The 27,412-nt window shown below is 35.3% G+C and overlaps 5 protein-coding genes and 1 non-coding gene across 6 annotated transcripts; all 6 read right to left on the bottom strand.

Moving 5' to 3' along the window:
- Positions 1–226: 226 nt before the first annotated feature.
- Positions 227–765, bottom strand: LOC109152879 (auxin-induced protein 6B-like). The gene has a single exon (XM_019300553.1). The coding sequence runs from the start codon at positions 688–690 to the stop codon at positions 238–240; it is 453 nt and encodes a 150-aa protein (XP_019156098.1). The 5' UTR covers positions 691–765; the 3' UTR covers positions 227–237.
- Positions 766–3,478: 2,713 nt separating this feature from the next.
- LOC109152905 lies at positions 3,479–13,095 on the bottom strand. Its single transcript, XM_019300588.1, has 2 exons — positions 11,639–13,095; positions 3,479–3,510 (listed from the first exon to the last, which is right to left on the bottom strand). Exon 1 carries the CDS (start codon positions 12,908–12,910, stop codon positions 11,645–11,647), a length of 1,266 nt encoding a protein of 421 aa, XP_019156133.1. The 5' UTR covers positions 12,911–13,095; the 3' UTR covers positions 3,479–3,510; positions 11,639–11,644.
- On the bottom strand, positions 7,771–10,063 carry LOC109152908. Its single transcript, XM_019300594.1, has 6 exons — positions 9,820–10,063; positions 9,342–9,493; positions 9,025–9,134; positions 8,840–8,925; positions 8,382–8,486; positions 7,771–8,283 (listed from the first exon to the last, which is right to left on the bottom strand). The coding sequence occupies exons 1-5, from the start codon at positions 10,029–10,031 to the stop codon at positions 8,393–8,395; spliced, it is 654 nt and encodes a 217-aa protein (XP_019156139.1). The 5' UTR covers positions 10,032–10,063; the 3' UTR covers positions 7,771–8,283; positions 8,382–8,392.
- Positions 10,455–10,536, bottom strand: TRNAS-CGA. The gene has a single exon. It is a non-coding gene; the product is annotated as a tRNA-Ser (tRNA).
- A 1,438-nt stretch (positions 13,096–14,533) lies between the features above and the next one.
- On the bottom strand, positions 14,534–19,799 carry LOC109152903 (zinc finger CCCH domain-containing protein 6). Its single transcript, XM_019300584.1, has 4 exons — positions 19,374–19,799; positions 16,748–16,957; positions 16,005–16,129; positions 14,534–15,911 (listed from the first exon to the last, which is right to left on the bottom strand). The coding sequence occupies exons 1-4, from the start codon at positions 19,431–19,433 to the stop codon at positions 14,819–14,821; spliced, it is 1,488 nt and encodes a 495-aa protein (XP_019156129.1). The 5' UTR covers positions 19,434–19,799; the 3' UTR covers positions 14,534–14,818.
- A 1,485-nt stretch (positions 19,800–21,284) lies between these two features.
- On the bottom strand, positions 21,285–26,431 carry LOC109152901 (protein IQ-DOMAIN 32-like). Its single transcript, XM_019300581.1, has 6 exons — positions 26,143–26,431; positions 24,827–25,291; positions 24,512–24,718; positions 24,038–24,121; positions 22,305–23,919; positions 21,285–21,618 (listed from the first exon to the last, which is right to left on the bottom strand). The coding sequence occupies exons 1-6, from the start codon at positions 26,224–26,226 to the stop codon at positions 21,599–21,601; spliced, it is 2,475 nt and encodes an 824-aa protein (XP_019156126.1). The 5' UTR covers positions 26,227–26,431; the 3' UTR covers positions 21,285–21,598.
- Between the last annotated feature and the right edge of the window lie 981 nt (positions 26,432–27,412).

Below are 27,412 nucleotides of genomic sequence, written 5' to 3' on the forward strand. Positions count from 1 at the left end.
TTACTTAAAATTTGCTTTGGAACATTTGTATAGTTTGTCTACAATTTCAATTTTGGTTGAATGTACAAAACCTCATTAATCATCATTTCTGCTTTGAGGATTTGAGGCCTCTCCGAATCAAACCGGGACGACTGACTGCCATCTCCATCATATTCGCCGGAGAACAATTGGCCGGAAAATCAAGAAAACAAAAGAAAAGAAAAGTTTCGCTTGCCGGTCATTGGGCGATTCAGTAGCTCAGCAAGTCGAGTTTTCGCCGCGCAAGAGCGGCCGCGACTCGGGGAATAGTTCTAGGCCGTTTCGGATTCCGGCGTGGCAATATCTCTGGAAATCCTCGAAACGGGCGGCGGCGATCTTGCCGGGATCGGACCGGGCGGCGAGGTGCCGGAGGATTTCTTCGAAAACCGACTCGTCGCAGGGAATGGCCAACGGGCCGGCGGCGGCGGCGAAGCCGTACTCTTCCTCCGCCAGTGACAGAAGCTTCGCGAAGATGGGGTGGTTCAGATACGTCGCGCGCACCACGAATCTCCGGCGACTGCTCCCCACCGTCACCGCCACGTGCCCCGCCGGCACGTCGGACGGTACGCGGCTGCTGCGGCTGCGGGTGGCGGCCGCGGCCGCCTTCCTCCGCCACCGCCGGAGCATTTGGCGGAGCTTGACAATGTGCCGGATTTTGCTGCACGCCAACATCTTTTTTTTTTTATTTCGAGAAAATTAAGGAAAGAAATCCACTCCGACCAAAGGCGTTTTCCTCGTACGATGTCTTGCCTTTGACAGTTCAGTGTTCGGATGCTACTATATGTGTGGGTTTATATAACGGTAGAGTTCGTTACGGTTTCAGTATTATAAAGTTTTATCTAAAATAATAATATTGCCTTTTCCTATTTTATTACCTTATATATATATATATATATATATATATATATATATATATATATATATATATATATAAGGCAAATTATGCCCTGGACCCGTGTCCACATTGAATTGTGGACACGGGCCCAAAACGACGTTGTTTTTAAAAAAAAACGCGTCATTTAGTTAAAAAAAAAAATTGCGCGCGTTTTGCCGTTAACGGCGTTATTTTTTTTTTTTGATTATGAATGTACAGTTATGCCGTTATGAATGTACAGTTATGCCGTTATGAATATACAGTTATGCAATTATGAAATTATGAACACAGAGCTCTAACATTATGAACTTACAATTATGAACATATATAGTGATAAAATTATGACCATGGAGCTTTAAAATTGTGAATATAGAGCTTCGAAGATTATGAATATACAGTTATGGAGTTATGAATGTACAGTTATAGAGTTATGAATCTACAGTTACGGAGTTATGAATCTACAGTTATGAGATTATGAATCTACAGTATGGAATTATGAATGTACAGTTATTGATCAAATTATGAACAAAGAGCTCTAACATTATGAACTTACAATTATGAACATATAGTGATAAAATTATGAACATAGAGCTCTAAAATTGTGAACATAGAGCTTCGAAAATTATGAATGTACAATTATGGAGTTATGAATGTACAGTTATGGAGTTATGAATGTACAGCTATAGAGTTATGAACGTACAGTTATGGAGTTATGAATGTATAGTTATTAACATATAGTAATAAAATTATGAACATATACTCTTACAATGAAGCGGTCTGAAATTAAAAAAAAAAAAAAAAAAAAAAAAAAAAAAAAAAAAAAAAAAGGAGTTAACAGTGCCTAACGGCACTGTTACCCGTGTCCAACAAGCATGCTGGACACGGTCCAACGCATAACGATTGTATATATAAAAGGTGGGCCGTGGGCCGAGCAAAGGTAGGGCCCAATAAATCAGGTCAAGTCCATGAGTTAAAGTTGATATATAAACTGGCTCCAACTTTTATACTGAGTCAGTAGTACTAAAAAAAAAAAAACATTTGTTATTATCACTTTCATCGTCACATTAGTACTCGATAGGGTTTTGTGAACACCTTCTTATCTGTGTACTTAATCGAATGGGTGAAGGAGACCTATTTACTCGATAAACGCTTTTCTTTTAGGTAGATAAGTAACTATAACATGTTGTTTTGTTGCAAGGAGAAAATTAGGGGAGAGAGAATTGTAATAAGAGAAAATTACATTTTTGGTCCTATGACTATAGGGGGCATGTTAATTTCGGTCCGTGACTTTTAAAACTAACACTTTAGTCCTTTAACTACGTTTTTTTTAGCAGATTTGGTCCTCCCTACCAAATCGCCAGCCAAATGTTGCCGGAAAAACATAATTCCCTTTAAAAAAATTATTCATGGGGGCAAAATGGTCATTTAAACCATTTTTTAATTAAAAAAAAAAAAAACAGCCATTTCTTCTTCTTGCTGCACTTGCGGAAACGGAAACATGGATACCAACGGCGGCGACAATATCCAACAAAACGGATGGCTTCAATTCACAGCACATCTAAATAAAGTTAATAAACACAGCAAAATGAAGAAAAAATAGTTACAATTTCATGGCACCTGCAAGATAGCAGCCATGAAATTGTAACTTCATTTTGCATGGTGCAAAAACGGCGGCGACAATATCCGCCGCTTCAAGTCCTGCTGCGCCACCATCTTAATCTCCATCACCGCCGCCTTCTTCTCTTCCCAGCTCCCGAGCTCTGCCATGGATTTGCTTTGTTGGATAATGTCGCCGGGCCACCAGCAAGTGAAGGAAGGAGAGAAATGACCAATTTGTCCCCATTATTAAATAATTAAAAATGTTTTGCATTTTTCCGGCAATTTTTCTTCGGCGATTTGGCCGGGAGGACCAAATTTGTTAAAAAAAGCATAGATAAAGGATTAAATTGTTAGTTTTAAAAGTTACGGACAGAAATTAACACACTCCCTATAGTCATAGGACCAAAAGTGTAATTTTCTCATTGTAATAATTATATGAGAAAGAAATAAGGTAGGAATACACTAAGAATTCAAATTTCATTATTTGGTAGACATGAATAGAATTACTATGAATTTCAATTATATTGTTTGGTATATATGGGAATTGGTCTAAAGAGAATAAGTAGTTGCAATTCATAGGGAAAGATGTAGGATTATTAAGAAGTGTAATTTGGTCCGGTCCTGATACTGCAACTTTTTTCTCATGTATATATTATAGAATTATAATTTCTCCCAGCAAAATTCTGATATTTTTTCACTTTTTGAAATTAAGCGAAAAAAGAATTGAGCAATTTCTTTCTACCAAACATGCCATAAGTTAAGTTTTGAATCATTTTTTTGGTAATAAATATGAGTGACGCCGTTGAGTTTGACTGATGGAAGAATGGAAAGCATTTATTCACGAGTGTTGTTAAGTTTAAATAATTAAATAATTTGTTGTAATTAAAATAAAGCATATTAAATTATTAGAAATTTCTATTAGTTAAAATAGTTATATGTAAGCTAGCATTAGCCATGTGCGAGTATGTCCCATCTTTGGTTTCTTTAAAAATAATTTAGCTAGTAGCCAATGTGTTTTGGTATCACTAACTATATAATAATATATGTATTGAATTATATATGTTTTTAATAATTAACTACAAGTATTTATTATTCAAATTTCAGCAGCTGAATCATGATTGGTTTGGGTACCTTATTATTATTATTATTATTATTATTATTATTATTATTATTATTATTATTATATATGCGTGTGTGGTACAGTAACAAAATTAAAAAAGTGTTAACTCTAGTGAAAAGAGTTTGAATCATTTAAGTGTGTTTAAAAGAAAATAATGATATAGTTACTGTATTAAAAAGACTAAATTGAATATCATAAAAATTGTGACGCGATAATATAAGTTCAATGTCTTAAAAAAAATTTCAACATCCTTACCATGTTGGTTTTACACGGTTATCTCTATATTTGTACATCCAATTCAACACGCTTACATTACGATATGATTAAAAAAATTGTATATGACATGAATGTAATATTATATTATTTCGAACACGTGCAATATTATACTTTCTTCGCAAGGTACTGAACGTGCATGTACAATATACGACGCACAAGTATTTCAGGTATATTTTTGAGAAGCTATTATATGATTACTCATTGTTATATATATTATAAAAAAAATGTATATGAATTGTAGGGCATATATTTCATGTGACTTTATGTTTTTAATTCTTACTTAATTATATGTAATAATTAAAAAAAAAAAGTGTGTATAATAAAATATTACAAAAACATATGCATGGCTTAAAGAATTAAGGGAAAGAGTACATGCATGCATCTCCACACACAAAATGATAAAATGCCTCCCTTGGGGAGATTTGAGGATCGTATGGCACTTATACTTATTAGGTTCATTGTTTTCAGCATATAATACCTCCAAACTTATTTTCTCCCAAACATATCTTAACAACCCAATTTTTAATATATGCTATGCAGTCCTGCTTACAAAGCTATATATATAACAATACCCTCGTGACTAAGTTGGTGGAGCATGATTCTCGTTACAGTAGGTCATATCCTCTCGGTCTAGCCTGTCACATAAGGTCAATCTTCCTAGTGCGACACCCACGGCTGGAAATTATGGAATTTCCGACCACCTGAGAGTGATCTTAAATCAAGTCGAAAGCAAAAAAATGGTCGGAAATAACAATAAAGGTTTTTCCGTATACCAAAAGTGGTCGGAACAAGACTTTCGACTTGATTTAAGATCACTTTCAGGTAGTCGGAAATTCCATAATTTCCAGTAGTGACATTTGAATAGTGACTGCGGGTTTCCCTCGTCACTAATAAAAAAAGAAACTATATATACAAATTTATTTATTTATTTATTTTTATATAGTTATGTGTAATATATATATATATATATATATATATATATATATATATATATATATAGAGAGAGAGAGAGAGAGAGAGAGAGAGTAAGTATCCCTTTCAATGTTTTCTTCAAATGCTACAAGAATTTTGTTTTTTTAGAGACAAAGATTTGTGGAATATATTATAGATGAACATATTTTGTAATAAATTTGCAAATAATGTATAGATTTTTGCTTGGGGCAAATACATTGTATTATATCAATGGAGTTAGTTTACCCTATTGGATTTTTGTTTATTACCCCACCAATAAGTTTTTAAAAATTTTATAATCAATTAAAATTTGTGTCTTAACGGATGAACTTACTTAACCCATTATGTTTTTTAAATATTATTTTACAATTTTATGAATATTATGGTATGTTATGAATTAAATTTCTTTACTATTTTGTTGATTTAATTGTAGGTTTCATTTTAAAAAGATTCTAAACTTTTATTTTCTGTGTCAACTTCTTTAACCCATTTAAAAATCGCGTGTGCATATTCGTATTTAAAATTCTAACTCGTTAACCTTAAAGAATTCTGTCCGTATTTAGTGTTATCGTGTCAACCCGTTAACGAATTCGTTCACATGAATTTGCAGGTGTAATTGAAATATGAGTAAATTATGATATGGGTGTTTAGTAAGCAAAGGTTTCATAGATCAATGGTGTTCGTTGGATCTGGAAAGTTAAAGTTCCAGCTATCTTTTGTTGACTAAAAGGATTGTTCTTTAAAGTTACAAAGTCTCACTCTCTCTCACCTACTCAAAACAAAAGAAAAAGAACTCTCAATCTATATATCCATTATTTAGATGATGAATGCAAATGATATGATTGATATATATTCCATTTAAGCTCTTCATTGCATTGGGATTTCTCCTAAGATTATTCAAATCTTCTACCATCCACCTCAATAAGAATATAATCCAAGAACCCAATCTTGACATCTGCTAATCATCTTTCAGATTCTTTCTGGTTCATATACAGAGAGAGAGAGAGGACTGGTGTGTCAGATTTTGGTCAAGGATAGACCCTAAAGCTAGCTGCTTTCCTCTCAATATATACATATATATTTTTTAACCTAAGTTTTCCAGTTTTGTCAAACTATAAGCGAGACTCAACGATAGATATTAAATCTCTAAGTGGTAAGGGACTGACCAAATGATTTGCTCCAATCACATGGGTGCGATCTCCCAACATCATGTTTAAGGGACAAGGTGCTGAACCACCATGCCAACCATGTTGGTTAGAAAGGTATGGTATTGAGTTCAAAGTTTGTGAATGGAATAGTAAGTGTTGGGAGAGATTCCTTATAATAACGTTGATCGAGCCCAGAAGACAGTATTGTATATATTAAGAAAAGTAGTACTTTTCGTCCATATATTTATATGATATGAAATTGTTAATTCTGGCCTTCTAATTTTTACGAGGTGACAGTTTTGACAGTTTTGGTTTCTAGACTTGTTAATAGAGATATCAATGGCTTACAATTACAAATTACAATTTTACCCCTATGTTGACTAACAAGGCTATTCAAATGTAATGCAAAAGTGATCAACTTTAACAATTTCGTTGGTGAAGGACTAAAACCCCGACCTTTAAGAAGATTTAAAGACAAGTAATGCTCACACTAACAATTGAGCGAATAAAATCAATATCTTATTTAAAGAAAAAAAAAACAGTAAAATATATTCTAAGTCCGGATCACACGGAAGTTGCTGTTACAAAAGGCCTTCTCTTTTTGTCCTGATTAATAAACCAGGCCTGCACATGGAAGAATATGCAACTGAGGCCTATAAGGAATATGGTGTGTTTCTGAAAGGAACATGATACCTAAATGCTGATATGATTCCCTAGTTGGTCACATATGCAAATGTTGTTAAAACTTATCCTAACTATAAATATATAACTATATATATTTCACGTATTTAGTATTAAAAAGATACTTAGTATTTCTTATATTTAGAATTTAGAATATGATAACCACTTTCTACTGTATGAGATATATGTATTTTACGAGTTGCTAACATAGGTAAGACTTTTATTTAAAAAGGTGATTCTAAAATATATTGTGTATATTTTTGTGTGTGACTGTGTGTATACACACACACACACACAAATAGTACAACTAGCACAATTGCATTGTCTCTATCTTCACTCGATACAACCTCATATTTACAAGTGATAGATACAATCTAGTGTCAATTATGCAAGAAATAGTTACATCAAGGACACATGATGGTCCTACTCAGACTAACATTATCCCAGCCAATGTACCCATTTGCAAGATGATGTGGCAAATCACATCATATATATATATATATATATATATATATATATATATATATATATATATAGAGAGAGAGAGAGAGAGAGAGAGGTTAATAGAATTTGCAATTTTGCAAATCTTGTACAAAAGCTACACAGTTTTGGGGCTCAATTTTGAAAATTAATTTGATTTGCAAGAATGTAGTGTGAACAGTAAATTATTTGCAAATTAGATGATGTAAAAGTGAAAACCATTTTCGAGAAAGAGAGATTTGCAAGGATAATGATAGCCGCCTTAATGAGCTGAGCCACAATGAAAGGACCCTGAGATGAGAGATTTCGCCTTTTGTGGACAACAAACAGTTACTTAATATTTATTGAAATGGCAAGTGTTTTCAACATCAACATCAACATCGACACACTTTAAAGCCTCAGGCCATCTAATGTGGAAAAAGAAAGGATGATATTTCTGAAAATAAGCCTTATTAAAGTTTGAAATACCTATTTCTCCACATAATTTTAATTAATGGAAAATGATTTGTGGGTGTGGGGGGTTGAATGATATATGTGGGGTGTTCTTGAAAAGAACAGTATACCTAAATGCTGATATTGATTCCCACTATGGCATTAATAATGATATGTGAAAATGTTGCCAATGAGTCAATCATAAGTGCCATAGCACAAATGGAATGTACTTGCATACATATACCCTAAAATCTAATCCATTCAATGGACAAAAGTAAACATCAAAAAATAAAGTTGCAGCTTCATGTTCAAAGCCACTTTTGAGACCTCAAATCACTCAAAAAATTCCATCTGGAGAGCAAAACTGACTGATGCAAATGTACCCAAAGATTCTAAGGTCCCCCTAAATCTATACTAGTACAACAGTTGATCACAGTCCACCACCTATAATAAAGTTGTATTGACACATCACCAAATCGATTGGGGCGGCTAAAAAGGCTCACTTGCATGACTCTGCATTGGCCTTCATAGTCCCCGCTTTTAGGTCTCCTTTTGGTGTTTTAGTTTGACTGTATAGTGTATACCCTTTGGAAGGGAAAAGTAGAGGAAACTAACAAACAACCTTAACATCACTCACAAATTCCATTTTGTCATGCTGAGTATTTCCCGTGTGCTCCAGATTCCTCGCCTTTTGCAAGGATACACTGCATTACAGTTATGCAAAATGAACTGAGCATTCTTGTGTCTGAATCTTATATGCGATGTTTGTATTTTGCAAAAGCGAGCACTTTAGACTTTATACCTGTGTGATTGTCATCGTTCTCTTGCGTTCATTTCTAACCAATGAACACATCCAGTATTTGGGGGAATTAACGATCCACAAATGTGGAGCACATCTACATCAAAACTGCAACCATAAAATTCCACATTAAATTGTGTCATTCTTCTTAGTTGAAGAATGAAGATATGTTTAGAAATTCCTTTTATGAATCATGGTATAGATGTTTTATAAAATATAAGGCAGATAAAAGTGAAAAAACAGGACAATCAGCTAAAAGATGAAAAGAACATAAATTTTAGTAGTAGGATGAGCATTAAGTCCTCAATATTCTACCGCCATATTGACTTGCATCAGGAATAGCAGTGAGATAGCACCACAAAATTTGCTTTTATACCCCAAATATTGAAGCAAAATAGGTAGTTAGGAAAAGAAAGAGTTTGCAACTGGTTAAAAACATAAAAAAGCAAACCAGCATTTACCTCTTGACTGAGAAACGTACTATTGTTCCCACTTTAATCTTATGTCTTTTATGAGATTTGCTGACAAAAACTTCCTCACCATGTTTCTGCAGTAAGAAGAAAAAATTAAATACAATCAAATCTTGCATCGTGTAAAACAGAAACAGTACTCCGTGTAAAGGAAAACATGGTTCTGGAGAGCTTACAATTTTATATTTGAATTTTCCAGACATATCCTCAACTGCAACCAAGCATGATGAAAATCCAAGAACAACTATGTGAATAGACTGTGGTGCTACTTTTACTACCTCTCCTTCTGGAAACAACAGAAATCAAATGACAAGATCACCAAGGTTAATCCAAAGGTTTTACAAATATAAGATAACTTTTCCCAAGTGTAAGACAACTGTCAATGCTCCCAGAAATCCAGGATCGAAATCTTTTGAGGGAAAAAAATGCACTGTGGCTATCAAATTTACAGATTGAAACTGTAAAAGATCACAATAAAACCAACTGAGACTACCTAAAAGCATATCCGGCTTTGGATTAAAAGTTAACAACTTTGCTTGAAATCTCACGCCAAAATATGGTTGAATCCCTGGAAGAATCTTTGCCAAGGTAATACGAAACTCTGGTTCATAAGCCAGTACCACACCATCCAAGTCTTCATTAAACCTTTAAAAGAGAAAGCGAATATGATGAAAAAAAAAACCCTTGATGATCAAATGCAACTAATAGTCTAAACTACTAAACACGCTTAAAGGCCATAAAACATTAAGAATGTAATCATCCATCCAGTTTCTTCTCATTTTCTTAGGATATTCATATAGATACACATTAAGAACAAAATATTGCATTCATTCACTTATAAAGACATGTATACTCACAGATATCTCCAAATAAGAAGTAACTACTGTTCCTATGAAATGAATCGAGCTCAAATATAATACTTGTCTGTCTATATATTTCAGGAAATCCTGGGAAAGAGAATGAACAATTACTTGAAAAGAAGATCGCTTAATTCACGGTATATAGCATCCTTTACATTCTTAGACTTGGAAGGGTGAAGATAAACCACTAAATTCGCATCGCGGTGCTGCAATGCCTCCATTGAATCACTCCAAAACGCGAGAATTAGGAGTGTTCTGTTGTGCTTGACAATGGCGGAAACCCTAGATAAACCCCAGCAGTTTTTCTTTCTGGAAGTCAACATTACTTCTTTGCATGTGGGCTTGAGCCCAATAGTTTGAGACAATGGGCTTTGTTAACCTGATGTCATTTGGGCTTCTCTTTAGTTCAATCAGTCGGGCCTAATTAAGTACTGCCCAAAATAATTTTATATAGAGTAGACAATTATTGTTGTGGGCAAATTATTGTGTCGACCATAATTAAAAATACATTTTTAATATATTAAATGTACATTATTTGTATACTGAATGTACATTATATAATATAATGTACACTCAGTATACAAATAATATACATCCCCTGAATACAATGTGTATTTTTAATATACTAAAAGTATATTATTTTTGTACTGAATGTATATTATTTTACAATATACAAAATGGTCCACACAATAATTATTTAGTTTGGTCGAGTTGAGCGAATTTTATATACAAAACAACATATCAAACATCGACAGCAAGATTTGAACCTGCGCAGGCAAAGCCCAACAGATTTCGAGTCTGTCTCCTTAACCATTCAGACATATCGACCCCTCATCAATTATGTCATATTTGATATACAAGAAGTATGCACTCACTATCCAAATGTGCGATTTAGGCCACTACCCGAATGGGCAAATTATTGTGTGGACCATAATCCACACAATGTTATATGAACCATAACAAAAAGTATATTTTTAATATACTAAATGTACATTATTTTTGTATTGAATGTACATTATACAATATAATGTACATTCAGAACAAAAATAATGTACATCCCCTGAATACAATGTACATTATTTTTATACTGAATGTACATTATTTTTGTATTGAATGTACATTATTTTACAGTAGACAAAATATGGTCCACACAATAATGATTGACCCGAATGTACCATCTGGGTACAACCCGTCTTGTGACCAATTTGCCACTTCAAATCCCTAGTCCTTACCTCTTGACACCCAAATTCAGCCAAATTACACCCGTAAAGTTTGACCCTTGCTCAGAGAACGTCTAGCCTAAACCTCTTTAACACGGCACACCTCTATAGAAGTCAATCATCTGACCTTACAGTTATATTAGCGATTTAGCGGTCCATTTACAAACAACCCCAACCTGCTAGGTTTTATGCAAGTATGCATTCTTCTAGGAGCAAGACAGATTGCATCAACAAAGTAAAATTCTAATTTTTAAGCTCCACCAAAAAACCACAATGCTCTCACACAAACATGAAGCTAGTTATGCAGACTATACATACAATACATTCCATTGCAGAAAGGGAAAAGAAGTTCTCGAGTAATAGACCGGGAATTGTATTCTTAAACAAAGCTAAGAGAACTATTTCATACAAGATGCAGATTTTAACAAACAAATATTCATATCAATGCAAAAAATTTCATGTTACAATGCTCTATTCATTCCTTGACCATTATAGAACAATTCTGAAACAATAATCGCAGATATTTCAAACTGTCTAAACTGTAGAATCATCATCATCATCCTAAAAAGTTTCGATTTTGAAAGCAACAAACACTGCATATCACTTATTATGTACTACAAAGAAATTCATGAGAATAATCTTAAAAATATGAAATCGAACAAATTATCATCACCTGCTAGCCATGCTATTTCTAACTCCCGGGCTTTCTATTGTCATCACGCTCTTACAGGTTTCTGCAAGACAGCAGACAAATACACCTCGGGCTTTCCCGACCCATTGTTCTTCTCACCCACAACCCATTTCAACTTCTTGTACCCAAACCGCTCAATCAACCGAGTTAAGGCCTTTTTCTTGTCATCACTAGAGCAGTAAAAGTTATCCAACCAGAACAATCCCCCGGCCCTCAGAACACGATCCATGTCGAACATCAAGAACTCCAATTTCTCGGGTTGGCCATTGACATCGAGTCCATTGCCCACGTGAACCAAATCGAACACATTATCGTAGAATGGGAACCGATGATCTAAGCTAAAGTAAAGCGGGAAAAGCCCTCTTGCAGCAATGAAGTCATTGAAAGGGGCATCAAGATTCAAAGTAGCAGTCACTACAGTGAAGCTCCTCTCAGCCATTCTTGCTGCAAAAGTTCCAGACCCTCCACCAATATCAAACCCTATCCTCATCCCACCCACCCCCATGGCAAGAACATCATCAATTAGGAAATCATTCTTTTGCCTTGCTTTAACATATCTCTCAGTCTCATACCCTCTAGCTATATCAAAACACCCAGCACAATCTCTACTCAGTTTCTTGGAATTCACACAGGCTAGATTCTTGCAAGAAAGCCCACTCCAAGTATAAATCTTTTCACTATTATTACTCCAAAGGGAAAGAGGAAAAGGGTTTAAATTTAAACCCACCTTGGGAATAGTCTTGGCAAAGCATCTCCTCCTGGGCAAAGGCTCACACCCCTTCAAGATTAGCTTCTGACCCAGACTCCAATCATCCGGGCAAGGCCCACTAACCTTATAGCTCATAAACTGGGACAACAAATCCAGGGATTTCTCACAAGAATGCCCCACAGAAGCCACCATTTTGGTAATCCCAGTTCTTGAATCTTTCCCCAGAGGGAGCTGATGCTGGAGAAGAAACATCCTCAGCTCAGCCGCAACATTGGGTTTGGAAAGATCGATGCTTTCGTACCCCAAAACCTCCTTCTCCATCCGGGTCAGCTTCCTCTGAGAAGACTCGATCTCCCTGAGGATCAAAGACACCTGTTCCGAGATGTGGGAGATGTTCTTGTGAGCTTGGTGGAGCAGAAGGTGGGACTGGTGATTCCTGGGCGAGTATGTGAAGGCATAGAGAGCAAAAATGTTTGTGGTGATTACTGAAATCAGCATAAGAATGTTCAGAGCTGAAGAGCAAAAGTACCCTCTCTTGAATCTTGCGGTTCCATCGCCTAATTTCAGAGATACAGCTCCCATCTCCACTCTCAAGGCTACTCAACAGGAGCTTAGAGTGACGAGCTTTAGTGTTGAAAGAGGAAAGTTGATTGTAACTTGTGAGATTATAAAAGATTCCAATTGAAAAGATTTACGAGATTAAAGAATATGAGGAGGCACGATCATTGAGTTGTACTACAGTATCCACTTCTTGTAGATCTATCAAGAAAGTATACATTTTTGTAGAACCTTTATAAAAATCAAAATAAATTCTTTTTAAGTAAATAAGAGAAGAGTATGGTAAGTCCGGGGCTAATTCAATTAATCATCTTAAATTTTAGATTTTTTGTGGACAGAGTAATAATATAACATGTCAACATAAGAGGTGGAAATTGGGGACGGAGGGCTTTGGGGCTTAAGTTTAGTGATATTTATGCATCTACATCTATGATTTTTTTAGAGCATCACCATTTATAAATTTTGAGTAAGTTTTTGTAAAAAGTATGATTTCAGCAATTACATTTGTGGATTTTTGGGATTTTTCAAATTTAAAAATCAAAGCTTGAGTTTCAATATTGATGGGATAGGGAGTTTTATACTTTTTTTTTTTTTTAAATCCGGGAAGTGATATATTTTTGTGGGGTCCACATTTTGAGAAATGGAAACAAAAAGAAATGGTTGTCTTCGCGTGCTGGTGACGCAGGCGCCCAGCCAGGCGCATGCAGTGCATGCGCCCGCTGGTGCGTTACCTGCTAATTTTTTTTTTTTTGTGTTTCCGTGTCAAATTACTTTTTTTTTTTTACTTTTTTTTCTCTTTCCTAGTGGCGCCTTAAAAACCACAAAAAAAAAAAAAAATCAATGCTATTGGTGATGCTCTTAGAGCAACCCCGAAAATGGATTGTGCACGGTTTTTTAGGAAAAAAGACAAGGTGGATGAGAGAGAAATAGGAGAGAGAATGATTGAGGTTGTTCTGTTATTTAGGAGATTTCGTCTGTGGTGGGGCCCGTTGTATTAAATAAACAATTGCAGCCAAGGTTGCGTGAAGGCCAAGTAGCGCCCAGTTTGGCATGTTAATTAAAGCTGTGACTGTTTTTTTTTTTTTTTTAATTTAGTTTTTATTTTTTTTCTCCCTTTTTAATTTCCACCTCATTTTTTCTTTCCTAATCACACTTACAAAAACTCTTAAAAAACCATACCAAAATCTTAAATATTGAAGATGTCCTTAGGTGAGGTGGAAAAAAAAAAAAAAAAAAAAAAAAAACCTCCGTACTACATTGATTTTTGGCAAAAGTTCTTTTATTCAAATTTTCCTTAAAGGTAATAATTAATCTCACGCTTCGATTAATCGATTTAGTTAATTTGGTCCATTAGATAAAATTTTATTATAATTTTACATTTGGTGATAAAATGGTTTAGTAGTTGGTGGCAAGTAGTAGGTGGAACTTTACTATACAATTCTCAAATAATCATTCAAGTGAGTAAAATACAACTTTTGTTTGTTCAATTTTTAACACATTTTCGATCAGTTTGTCGCATCATAAGTAACAAGTAGTGAATGAGGTTTCCATTGTCTTATAAAAAAAGGCAATGACTTATGTGACAAGTAGTGTACGAGGTTTCCATTGTGATATAAAAAAAGGCAATGACTTATAAGGAAGCATGGGAGAAAGAAATGGCAATATAACAATTTAGGATATAATACTTATAACCAAAAAAAATAAAAGAAGAAATGAATCCAAGGTCTATCACCTCGCAAGATTAGCGAATATAAGGAAAAGCTCGCAAAGCTAGTAAACATTTAACTAAAAAAAATAAAAATGACTTTTTTCACTTAAGAAGAAGAAGAAAGGAAAAGAACCAAGGAATAAAAACATTGCAGATTTGCAGGGCTGCAATGGCCGCAGACAAAAAATGTACATGGAGGAAGAAATGCTAACAGCCACAAACAACTATGTCCCAGTAATCTCCCTATCCATTTTCATTCTCTTTGCATTCTGCACTTCCGGCAAGTTCGTGACCCTCTGCTGCGATGGGGCGTCGTGCAAGTAGGAGCAGTTCACTCCATGTCGGCATCCCCTCGAGCTGTTAAAATAGATGCAAGGCTTCATGATCTTGGGTTTTGAATCTCGCGATCTGGAGTTAATTGGCGGCTGCTGTTCTTGAACTGAATCGAGATGGTGATTGTTGCTCCGGCTGCTGAATGGTGGCGGTGGGGCGTCTTGTCTTTCTCCTCCGTGTTGCTGAATAAGGCTTTTGTAATAGTTTATGTCCTTTGCGGGGGCAGATGATGAAGTTGATGGCGGCGGGGCTCTGACGGATGAAGTTGATGTCGAGAGGACATCGGGCATAGGAGGAGGACGCATGTTGGGGAGGGATCCTATCCTGCCGGGAGGAGGGTTGAAAGGGGCGGTAGAGGTACCTGGGATAGAAGGGGGACCGAGGTCTGGTCTATTTCCGTGAGCCGAGGATGGATCTACTCTACTGATGGGAGGTGGCGTTGGAGTTGAGAAGCCGAACCCCGGTGGCCTCATATTCGACATGTTCTGCAAGGCGGTGGCCGGCATATTATGTACACCCATGGCTGGCGGCATGCTCGGTACGCTAGCGGCAGGCCGAGCTTGTGTTGTGGCGGCGACACCTGGCATGCTCTGCAACGTCGTGCCTCCTCCTCCTCCGTGATGCCTAACCAATTGCCCAATAATTTGCGGGTCGCCCAGGATTTTCATGAGCAGTTCGCGGTCAATCAGATTTCCCTGGTCGTTCGCCATTATCGCACCCAAGGCCGCTTGTGCTACCGCTAGAACATCCGGTTCCAAGCTAGGTGCAGCAGCTCCGGTAGCTGTAGTTCCATTCACGGGAAGATTATTACTCGCACTCCGGGACGAGGCAGCTCCCGCCTCCATTAGCTGCGAGACTAGATTGGCATTTGGAGCCACGGCATCTTGTGACGTATCTACGCCATCCTCCTCCTCGATAGGAGTGATTGGAATCAGAGGAGTCTGTTGATCATTGTGAACAAAGTTTTCCGCCGGTACTGAAGGGCTGTGCAAGGAGACACAAAACCAACGCTTTAATTAAAAATACAGCCCCAGAAAATTCAATCACCGAAATGGAATGAGAGAAGAAGCAACGTACTTTAGGGGAATAGCAGATGGGCGAGGATAAATTGCTTCGAGCACTCTCATCTCCCGTTGTTTTTGAACTTCCACATCTTGGCTCTCCTCGCCAGCAACTACTCGCCAATTTGGTTCCAATATGAACTGTTAAAAATAGGGGAATAACAATTCGTAAGCAACTAATTCAGCCAATTCATTTGCTATTGTAAAGCCACAGCAACCCTTAAATTAGCTCCCAAATTACATAACATAAAAGCGAAAGAAGGAAAAAAAATTACAAGGTTTTGCTTGAAAATTCAAACATTGTAGGATAAGAAACTGCAAAAAGCTTGATAAATAACTGTTCTCGAAATCTACAACTTAATGGTTTATAAACAGACATCCAGTTGGTAACTCACCAAAAATATCAGTTGTAAAATCTAAGCTAGTCTCAAGCCTAACTTCAATTCAAAATGAATTGACTAAAACGCACCCACTTTTTCATCAAGAAAATTAAAACGCCAATTAGCGATGCTCTCCAACAAAACGACTTAAATCAAACTTCATGAAACTACTAGGACAGAGACACTCACAGTATGAAAAATATCATCCATATGAAAAGATACTATCATTTCGGAGTATTATTTACACAGTATTGTGGAGTATAAACATTCTAAATCTAAATTCATCTTTTCTTGGAGAAAGTTATGAGATTTTACAGCATGATGATTTATATATTATGTTATTTGGATTTTAAAAACAAAAATTCGCAGTTAAACTCACTCTTGTAGGAAGTTCCCATTTGACAAGAGGAATTTGAGCTAACTTAGTTCTCCAAAGGTTTGAAGCCTGGGCTCCTTCGAAACCTGGAGGTAAATTATCATCAGATGTAATACCACTTGTTTGCGACGTCCATGATGCTTTTGCTTGGAGGTGATCCTGAGCTCCCACTCCAACTTGCGAAGGAGATTCTTCAGATAAGAAAAGCCTTACCTATTGAAAGTAAAATGTTTTCAATTAACCATTAAAAGAAGGCACTTCACTTGGATTAATATAAAAATCTTTAACATTAAAAAAAATGATAAATATAAATAATTCATTAATAAATGCATAAAATCTATATGTTTTACAAGTATGATACAGCTACAAACAGGTCCAAATTGGTAATGGGACTACAATGAATGGATTAGATACCATGAAAAGGTCAATTCATCAAAAGAGTACCACAAACAGCTTATGAAAACTAAAATAGACAACCATCATTTCAACGAACATCCAAGGGATGCAAATTGTTGCCTTTTAGCAGACAGTCAGATACTGGTTTTGCATTTTTTTACCTTTTTTTTTCATTTTTTCATGGAAGTAAATGCAAAGGCAAGTCTTAATGAAGTAAACATGTCCCTTTTAAGCTTATGAACATCAATATAATCACCACATATAATCCAAACCCAGCATATATATATAAACAATTAATCTGTTTTAGTATAAAAATGCATACTTCAATGAAAAGATGAGTCCATCATAAACAACTAAGTCCCTTGTGGCACTAAGAAAAAATAGTTTAAGGATAGTATAGGTGCTCCAATTTGAGGGGAGTCTAAATTTCAGGACGCTATAATGTTATGTTCTCACGTCACGTGCAAGAAAACGTAAGGAAAAATGAAGAAAGAATAATAGTTGAAAAAGAAAAAGAAGAAGACACTGGGTTTGCTTGAGACTCAAAATTCCCTTAACTACCTAAATTAATTCAAAGATTAAGAATAATAAGTTAAATAACTATTTAGTAATTTATTAATATCTAAACTATGTAATATAATAAAATAAGACTTCCTAAAGTATGTATCATATAAAATATCACTAGGCACTGAAAATGCTTTCTTAATAACAAAAGCAGCACATAAATTGCATAAGACAAGGTTATCAACAATAAACTAGGTGTGAGTGTGTGACTAAACTTTAGCACAAGAGACCAAGAGGGCAAGACAATTCTCAAACAACAAATAGAATTAGGAACATGCATTAGGAGAAAAATCACACACAACATAATCGATGTACCCAAATCATAAAATAAACTTCAAGAAACAAAAATGTCACTATGCTTGAAAGTTATGAAAACCAGATATCCATATCTGTCAACCAATGATGTTTTAGGTCACCTCTCACTACTGAAAAACATAAAACGTAAACATATTCCATCATATTTTGTATAGAAATTCTAGCACTTCTTAAGATGCCTCTCCTCATTTAGTTTGTCCTTTCCTCATGAAGTTCAAAATATAGCCTTAAAACACCCTCAAGGCATGTTAGAATTTACAGTGTTTTGGTTTAGCACTCACATCATTCATCATGTAATGGCACAACCCCAATCTACTCTCAGTTTACACTTCTTCTCATGTAAATTAATTTTATGACCAATTTAAACTTAAATATACTTGTCAACCATTATCTCATCCATTTTGACCCATGCTAATTACAATAACTGGTTTTGATTTATAGGCCTCAACCACACTCCCAAAATGTCAATCACCACATGGCAATGGCAATGGCAATGGCAAGAGTGATTACTTTGTTTTTTTTTTTTTTTTTGAGTGCTAATAATCAAATATAATATCAAGCCATTAACACATCCAAACTACTGATACTTTATTTGTATACTACATCCCTTCATTCACTGTGACATAATGACAAATATGTCCATGTTATCTGTTAATTGTTTCGAAATTAAGTTTTTTATTTTTATTTTTTAAAAAAAAAAAAACTCCTCACAAAGCTCTTGAGAATGGCTCACATTCCATGATTCCTAAACTAACAGAAACATCATTGTAGCTCCAAAACTGGCTTTCTACAGATGTTCTTGGAGCTTTTGAAAATAATTCATGAGATTAGTACAACACTCTTAGGAAAATCAACTTGAATTTATTTCTTTTAATTACTCTGTGTTGACTCATTTGATTCACTTCTGCTTCTTATTGATTAGGGAGATTCTACCAAGTTGGAAATTAAATACAGACCATGCTTGCTGCTTCATTGCTTTGATTAACATCTCAACCAATTATTATCACTTCACACAGTTTACATTATTAACTAGTTAATCAGTTTGATCAATGTGTAACATTTTACAAAGAATATTTGTCAATTTAGCCGAATTACTTTTGAGTTTTGAATTGGCATAATTGCAAAACTTTATTAATCCAATTCTCAAACTATAAGTGCTGCTGTCCAGTGACAGCCTACAACAACTAATTTTAAATAATTCATAAAGATTTACAAGAACCCCGTTCACTGACTTCATTTTAACCCAGAAAATTTCAATTTTTTTTTTTTCAGAATTCACAGGTGTAATTAGACCCCCCAAAAAAAAAAAAAATCTAATGGAACGAGAAAAATTTAGAGTTTTTATAAGATTTACCTGACAAAGATTTACATCTGAAGCCCAAGTAACCCGTTTTGGATTCAGCAGTCTTCGCATATTTAACAAATTCAACTAATTCGATTCGATTGATGATTGGATTCTCAAACGATAAAAATCTAAAATCAATCGCCGAATATCGATTTATTATCAAGGTTGGTCTCCGGCTATAATCGAATTCCAAACAAACATACACAAACAAATTCACCAGTATAAACCTTAAATTTATCCGATTTTGAAGCAACCGATAATCGATTCAAATGTATGTTCATTCATCCATAAACGATACATACAAAGCAGCGAGACGAAGCGGAGGGGAAGCGAGGAAACCCTAGATCCTCCGATTTTCTTTTTTTTTTTTTTTTCTTTTCTTTTCTTTTTTTCCGCTGCAACCCTTTCTTCACAGTATTTTCATTTTGGGGGAAATTGCGGTATTTATACTCAGATGTTTCTAGTGATTCTGTATCATTGTAGGACTGTGATTCTGCTCGGTTGAGGAGACAGACGCGCGTAGGATGCGCGTGTATGGAGATTAGGTTTCAATCTTTGACCCGATTCGAATTAGGACCGCAGTCTTTCGGAAAAGATGGAATGAAACGACTGCTCATTATTATATGATGACTAAACTACTTTTAACTACCAATTGGTCCGGTTTTAGTCTTGTGTCTCTTGCTCCTTTTCCGGCCCATTCAGGCCCATATAAGTTTTTGCGGAGCGTCATGCTGTACACCCGTGTGCACCATTGCACACGTTACAAAAACGATGTCGTTTTGACGTCCGACTTTAATATATATATATATATATATATATATATATATATATATATATATATATCAATTTCGATTGTCGTTAACGGTGTTATGTTGTGCATAATTTGAATTGTATAGTCATTTATTTTGGATATATAGTTCAAATTAGGCACAACATAACACTGTTAACAGCAATCAAAACTGATTTTTTTTTTAAGCCAGACGCGTCGTTTTTAATCAAAACGATGTCATTTTTACAACCGTGTGCACCATGCAGGGTGCACACGGTTGCACGGCATAATTTGTGACTTTTTGCCAATTGAAACTTGGTTTAAAAATAACTTTCAGATTTTGTATTTATATTTGACACATTTTGTACTTGCAACTAATTGTTTTTGCATTTGTAAACAAATTGAAGGCACATGTTATGTGTTTGCAGTTAGTATATATATATATATGTGTGTGTGTGTGTGTGTGTGTGTGTGTGTGTGTGTGTGTCGTTAACAATTGATGTGTCAATAGTTATCATGTTATGTGTTTGTAATTATTATGTGATGTGCCTTCAATTTGTTTATATGTACAAAAAAATTGTTAATTGCATGTACAAAATGCGTTAACTACATACACATTTTTTGTACCAAGACTATGAACCCATGGTATAACGATTCATACCGTGGATAATGGTTTACATAGTAAGATGAATTATTAATGTGTGTTCATTTTAATATATTATCATGTCAATTCGTGTTCATTTTTAATGTATTATAAGTTTATTTTGAACTGTATACTACATGGTTGGGTGTTTTTTTTTTTTTTTTTTTTTAAGATATTTAAAAATTAATATTTTAAAAAATTCCATGTAGTCCCCAAGTTTGGGTCTCAAACCCACCTCATTGTATTGTACATTTCCGTGATTAATTAATAAAATTACGTTGCTGCCTTTAAAAAATAAAAAATCCATGTGGCACTTGGTAACCGAATAGTAAAGGGTTTTTATTAAAAAAATAACAATAATAATTGATGAATTACATAAAATTGATTAATTTAGTGATTTAATTACATTTTTTAAAAAAAATTCAATGACTCAATTATATTATTGTGTAGATAACCTATTTTAGTATTATTCATAATAATAATAATTTACCACATTGAGGAACCATGGGACAAAGAACCGTAACAAGAATTGAATAGATTTGAATCAATAATACACGAAATGGAAAATCCTTTACATTGTCTTGACCCTTGGACCACAAGTGTCTCAAAATCAAATCCAGTAAACCATATAAGAAACTCATGACAGAAGAAAATGAATAGTAACAGACACTAAACATGGTAACTGGTAAGTCATTTACACGAAAACTTGATCTGTCTACATCTATCTCCACCATTGATACAATACTCCTGGCAACCATACCAGCAGATTTTTGTTCATATAGCACAGCACTGGTTGCTTTGGAGTTTGGAAGCCTGCTGTATTCACCTCTGCCACTTTCGCTCTGTGGGGGAAGGAACGAAGAAACATTTTCAGAAAGAAAGCCAAAGATAACAAACTAAGCATAACTAAATCCTTTAGGCCAAGACCTTGTGGTCTAATGGCACCAAAGTTAGACCACAAGGTTGCACTCCCATATGGAAGGTCGTGGGTTCGAGCCTCAGTGGAGGCGGCATTGACTCTTTGTGCTTCAGTAGTTCAGTAGGTTGAGAGAGTAGAGTAGTTATGAACAGATACTATATTGTAATAGAGTCAGTAGCATTTGAAAACAAAAAAAAAATCCTTTAGGCCTATGTTATATGATGGGACAAATTGATATGAAAAGTAGTGGCAAAAACACAAGCATGCCTTAAAAGTAGTTTCTTAACTCTATACAATGGTAAGCTATCCATAAAACACTATTGGCTTATTGCAGATGGCGGGATCCATATGGACCAGAAGTCCAAGAAAAGAATCAACTATTGGTAATCAATGCCAGGAAATAAAAATAGAACAGTTGGAAAATAAATAAATAAAATAAAATAAAATAGTGTTGGGTAAGTTTTTATAGGATTGGAATAGTTATGTTGGTGCAATGTAGAAGGGGTATAGAATGGCTATTGAAACTCTTTTTAGCACAATACTTCTAGCAAAAGTGAAAAGTACACTAGCTATAATCATAACAGAAGCGTAAGAAAGTTTAGAAAATACCATGAGGGGAATGAGTTCCATTTCCCTTTGCACCAGGTTGTGCTTGAGACAGAGAACGCTGGATGCGGGGTGATCCCTGCCTTCCATTTGAACCAGATAGAGAATGTCTCTTCTTAATGTATGCATCCTTGTTGTGGGCATCTGGACTAGATCTTGGAGAACTGTTTAAGACAGCTTTGGCTCTTGCGGATTCTGTTGCCTGCATGTAACTTGGGAGGGAATTGCTACTACTGCTATCTCTTGGTTCCTCATCCACATTGTCACTTTTTGTTGAACCAAATGAACTCTGCCGCTTCCCACTTTTGTGATCCTTAGATGATTGTTCCGAACTATTTGTGCCAGCATCATGATTAGAATTTGAAAGGACTCTTTTTCCAGCAGATGAAGACCCATGCTTGGGATTTGATCCACTTTTTTCACTTTTGATTTTATTTTTTATTGATGCCTGAGCAAAAGATTTTGCTTCAGATTCAGGGGCAGTTACATGGCTCGTTGGAGATGCCTCAGTTGACTTACATACCTTAGAGCCCGTCTGCACATCAGTTGCATTTGGTTCAGGTGTCAGCTCTTCAGGTAAATCTTGAGCAACCACAGTATCTGTATGCCCGTTGTCCTCTTTGCTACTGTCAGGTCTCTCTGGCTGAACAGAGTTAGAAGGGGCCATGTCCACACCTTTGAAACTCTGATTATTAGCATCAATATCCAGGTTTTCATTGCTATTATGGTGATGTATAGAAGTATCCATGGAACTATTTACTTCCTGCTCAAACTCATGAACCCCAATATCGTCGCTATCTGGTGAATCAAGTGTAGAAGTAACAGATAGTTCGGTGCCACATTCTGAGCCTCCTACTTGAACAGAACTGTGAGCATCAGAATTCTCTACTGGGTTAATCTCCCTTTCCCTGACAGTATTGTTGTTGGTGGATGATATTGTATAGTTACAAGATTCAGTATCTTGGAAGGACAAACTAGTTACTTTTGCTTTATTGGCTGCTGAACTCAGTTCTTCAAATTTTGACTGAGCAGCAATGAATGCAGGATTACTTGATTTTCTTGAACCAAAAGAAAAAGTTCTCCCCTCAGGTTGCTCAGGGGCAGCTCTCTTCAAGGAATTCACTTGTTGCTTATTCTCAGTTTCATTCTTAACAGGGATAGAACCATACTCAACGTTTGGCTTCATAACTGTTCCTGTAAATGGAACAGGAAGAAAGCTGAAGTTTTCTCTTGAAGTTGTTTTACCAATATCCTGAGGCAGAGATTCCTCCAGTTTAAAACTAAAAGAAGGTGATGCCAGCTGGTGTGCTTGAAAGTCTAAGCTGTCAGCATCATAAGTGATCAAATTATCTTCACTTTCAGATGGCACTGCAGATGTCTCAATACCACATCTGATATCTGATGATTCAAAGTCACTCTCAGATTGAGCTACAGTTTCTATGAAGTAGTCAAACTGTTCAAGCATTTTCTTCTCCTGCTTCTCACCAGATATTTCAGTATTTAGTGATCCCATTGGTAAAACAGACATCCATCTCTCCAACCATTTCCATGCTGAGTCAGATTTGGAAGGATCACATTTGATATTAATAGTTTTGGTCCTTGGAAATGATTTGAGAAGCTACCCCAAAAAAGGAGAGCAAGTCATTTTCGGGAAAAAAAAGAAGAAGCAAACAATGTGTTGTACCCTACTTGTAACTTGCAATAATGCAATGCAATTACAGACTACACAGTTTTACCTGGCAAGCAAACTTATTATTGTTGAGAAGCTTCTCAATGGATGTGTATGTGACTTGTGGCTTTCCAACTGAATTTTCCTTTCCCTAAAAAAGGGGAAAGCATCAGACACAAAACATGTAGGTTAAAGGAAATATATATCAATAATAATAATAAGAGACATCTTCCCCATATGCAATGGAGTGTTTTTATATTTATTCTCATTTTTATGCAAAAAAAAAAAAAACCACAGGTTATTTGTATTCCTCGGAAACCCCCGCCCACATCACCATTCAATATTTTTTGGGGCCGCTATTGGCCAAACCCTATAAACAGACACACATATATAGATCCATGAGTATGTTTTCAGCTTTTCACAAGCTCACTCTAAGCCAATGCAGAGGTATTTGTTTCCCATGTATAATAGTCAAATTGAAGAATGTTCATAGTCATAGTTAAGCAGATTTTTGACTAATCAAAATGAAATCTCAGATTACCGAGGTTTTTGAACCATGATGGTTTTTCTCATGCTTCTCATCCCGTTCTATGCAGCGGTGAGCATAGCGAGCTCGAACAAGACCTTGCATTTTGACAATGGCTTGAGCACAACGTAATGTTCCCACAGCATGCCTGCGAACTAGATGTCCACGTACAGCAGCTTGCAGTTTGATCACATGCTTATGCTTCATTAAGACCTTTTTAGCCTAACAAGTAACAAGAAAGATAATCAAAACCAATATTGTCCATTTTGTTCAACCAATTGAAATATTTACTTTTGTTTCTAGTTAAAGGAAGAAATAAACTAAAAGTACCAGAAACAGTCTGATAGCAGTCTGGATAACAATAACATCTTGTTCCTCTGGGATTACATTAGCTTTACTATCATCCGCTTCACTAGCTGACATCTTCAACAATTTTGTGTCCACTGAAGCTGTTAACTTGGATTCATCTATACAATCAACAATGGAATTCTTCTCTGAAACATTAGAGTCAGGTTCCAATACATGGGTCTTCTCTTGGATATTGGACTTGGGTTCTGTTCCAAAGGCCTTATCTGGAAATTTGGATTGATGTTGTGCTTCAGGGGCCTTCTCTTGGTCTTGGAAGGTGCTAAGCTGTGTTGCAGGGGTCTTTTCCGAAACATTGGAGATGCCGGCAAATTCTGCACTGTCCTTGTCCCCAGATGGTGGTTCTGAGATTACTGTGTTGCTCAGAACCTGATGCCGTGCAGATCTCTTACCAAAACTCCATCCACGCCTATCGCTTGAGTTCTTAGACTGGAAACAGTTTTTCAAATAACACAGTCTCAATAAAAATACTAATCAAAGCTAAATATAGAAATACAACAAAAGACAAAATAGTCAACATTATTGTTCCCAACGTTTTAATAAACTTTCAATCAAGGATCTTCTACAATATGAAATTTGTGATATTGTAGCTACTTCTTTGCATTTGATATTGTGGCACCATACAGTACAAAACATTTGTTAATAATAATGCCTTTTCCTTTTGAGGGTAGGAGGAGCATTCCATGTCCATAGCTATGCAGCAAGAACAAATAACAAGTTTATGAATGAGTTAGAAAGCAGAAAGGCAAAATTTGGAAATGCAGATGAAGAACCAGCTGAAAATTTATAGCAATCATTGTTTTCTTATTAAACATCATTACTCTAGCATTCCAAAAACTAAAAAGCAAAGCATAGAAAGATAATTTGAAATTGAATTTCATATGAAGTCTACGTGTTCAGAAAATGAATTGAATGCCATTGAAAGATCGATCAACTGCATTTTGAACTCTTCGGACAATTCAAGTGCCAAACATTAAAACAAGCTTAAAAAACTCAAAAACATTAAATCCTGAGTCACAAGGTGAAAAACAACATTGAAAAAAACGCATTGCTCAGCCTGATCTAACAAATTCAAAGACAGAGTATCGATTTTTCACTTAAATTCCTTCCACTTACAGCAACACAATCATACCAGCTGCAAAACAGACAACATGAACTCCAAATCAAACGTATAAACGTCCAAACAAAAAGATCTCAAGTTAAACGAGTCAAAACAGCTAAACAGCAACAAAACATTAGATACAAACAGACATGATTACATGAACGAATATACATTATACCTCTGAAGCTTCAAGTTCATCTCTGTCGACAGAATCACTGCCGCACGCAATGATCTTCAAGCAAGAAGCTGTGGATCTTCCCATTCTCTCTGCTGCTTCCAATGCCGGCTCTCACTCTCTGCAATCACACTGCCTCAGTAGTTGTAGTAGTATGCTTGGTTTGTTTGTACATTTGATAGGCTCTTTTTTGTTGTACCCGCGATGGGCAAGAACTCGGACCTCAACACACTCCTGAAATGTAGCCTAGTTTTGCGTTTCGAATCCGCTCACAGCCGTTGCCTAACAGCCTGCGGATTCCCGTTTCCCGTTTCGCTTTTAAATATCCATTGGGAAAAGCTAATCTAACTTTTTTATTACAGTAAATTAGTTGTTAGTGATAGCTTATTACATATAAAATGACTTTCTTAATCAGTTTATTGAAAAATGTTATTTTGAACAATTTTTTAAATTTAACATTTTGAAAGAATAAGTTATTACAAGAAGTAAATTAATTAAACAATTTAGCCAAGTCAAACAGTTAATGATAGTCAAATAAATTAAAGTTAACTATAAACTAACTATGTTATTAAACAACGTCAAAGTAAGCTGTTCTTAATCAGCTCAAACTAAGAGATCAATTAATAAATTTTAAACTTAAAATTTTGTGATTACTTAAGGATAAACTAACAAATTATGCTGTGGAAACGTGCTCACTTTCAAAGGTGAGCACGATTATACATTTATAATTTTTATACTGTAAATTCATAAAATTTATATTGTAAATTCATAATCCTCCGATAAACTCGATTGGGTTGCTAAAAAAAAAGTTAATCTAGCTGGGCGGCATACCCGTGGTGGATAGATTTCCATTTAAGAAAAGGTTGTCAGATATGCTTTTTTTTAAGGTTGTTCTTTTCTTTAACCTTTTCCTCCTCTTAATGTATATATATTTGACTTCTGCTTTTTTTCTCTCTTTTGTTGTGGAGTGAACAAGGAGATTGTCTGCACTGTGTTTAGATTCTGTAATTACTGCATCACCAATCTAAACTATTATTTTAAGAATTTTAATAATAATAACAACACAAAAGAGAAGAAGAGATCAACGGATGAAATATAACATAGAAATCACTTTTCTAGTTAAGATAAAAGTATTTAATTCACAAATCGTTTAACAAAAGAAAAGTAAATACAAAATAAAAATGTCTTGTTATTTTCGTTGAAAGTTATTGGCCTTATTTGGTAATATAGTTGGTTTATCAGTCAATTTTAATTTATTTTATCATTATTAATT

This window comes from Ipomoea nil, unplaced genomic scaffold (assembly GCF_001879475.1).
Source record: "Ipomoea nil cultivar Tokyo-kokei standard unplaced genomic scaffold, Asagao_1.1 scaffold2480, whole genome shotgun sequence".
NCBI lineage: Eukaryota > Viridiplantae > Streptophyta > Magnoliopsida > Solanales > Convolvulaceae > Ipomoea > Ipomoea nil.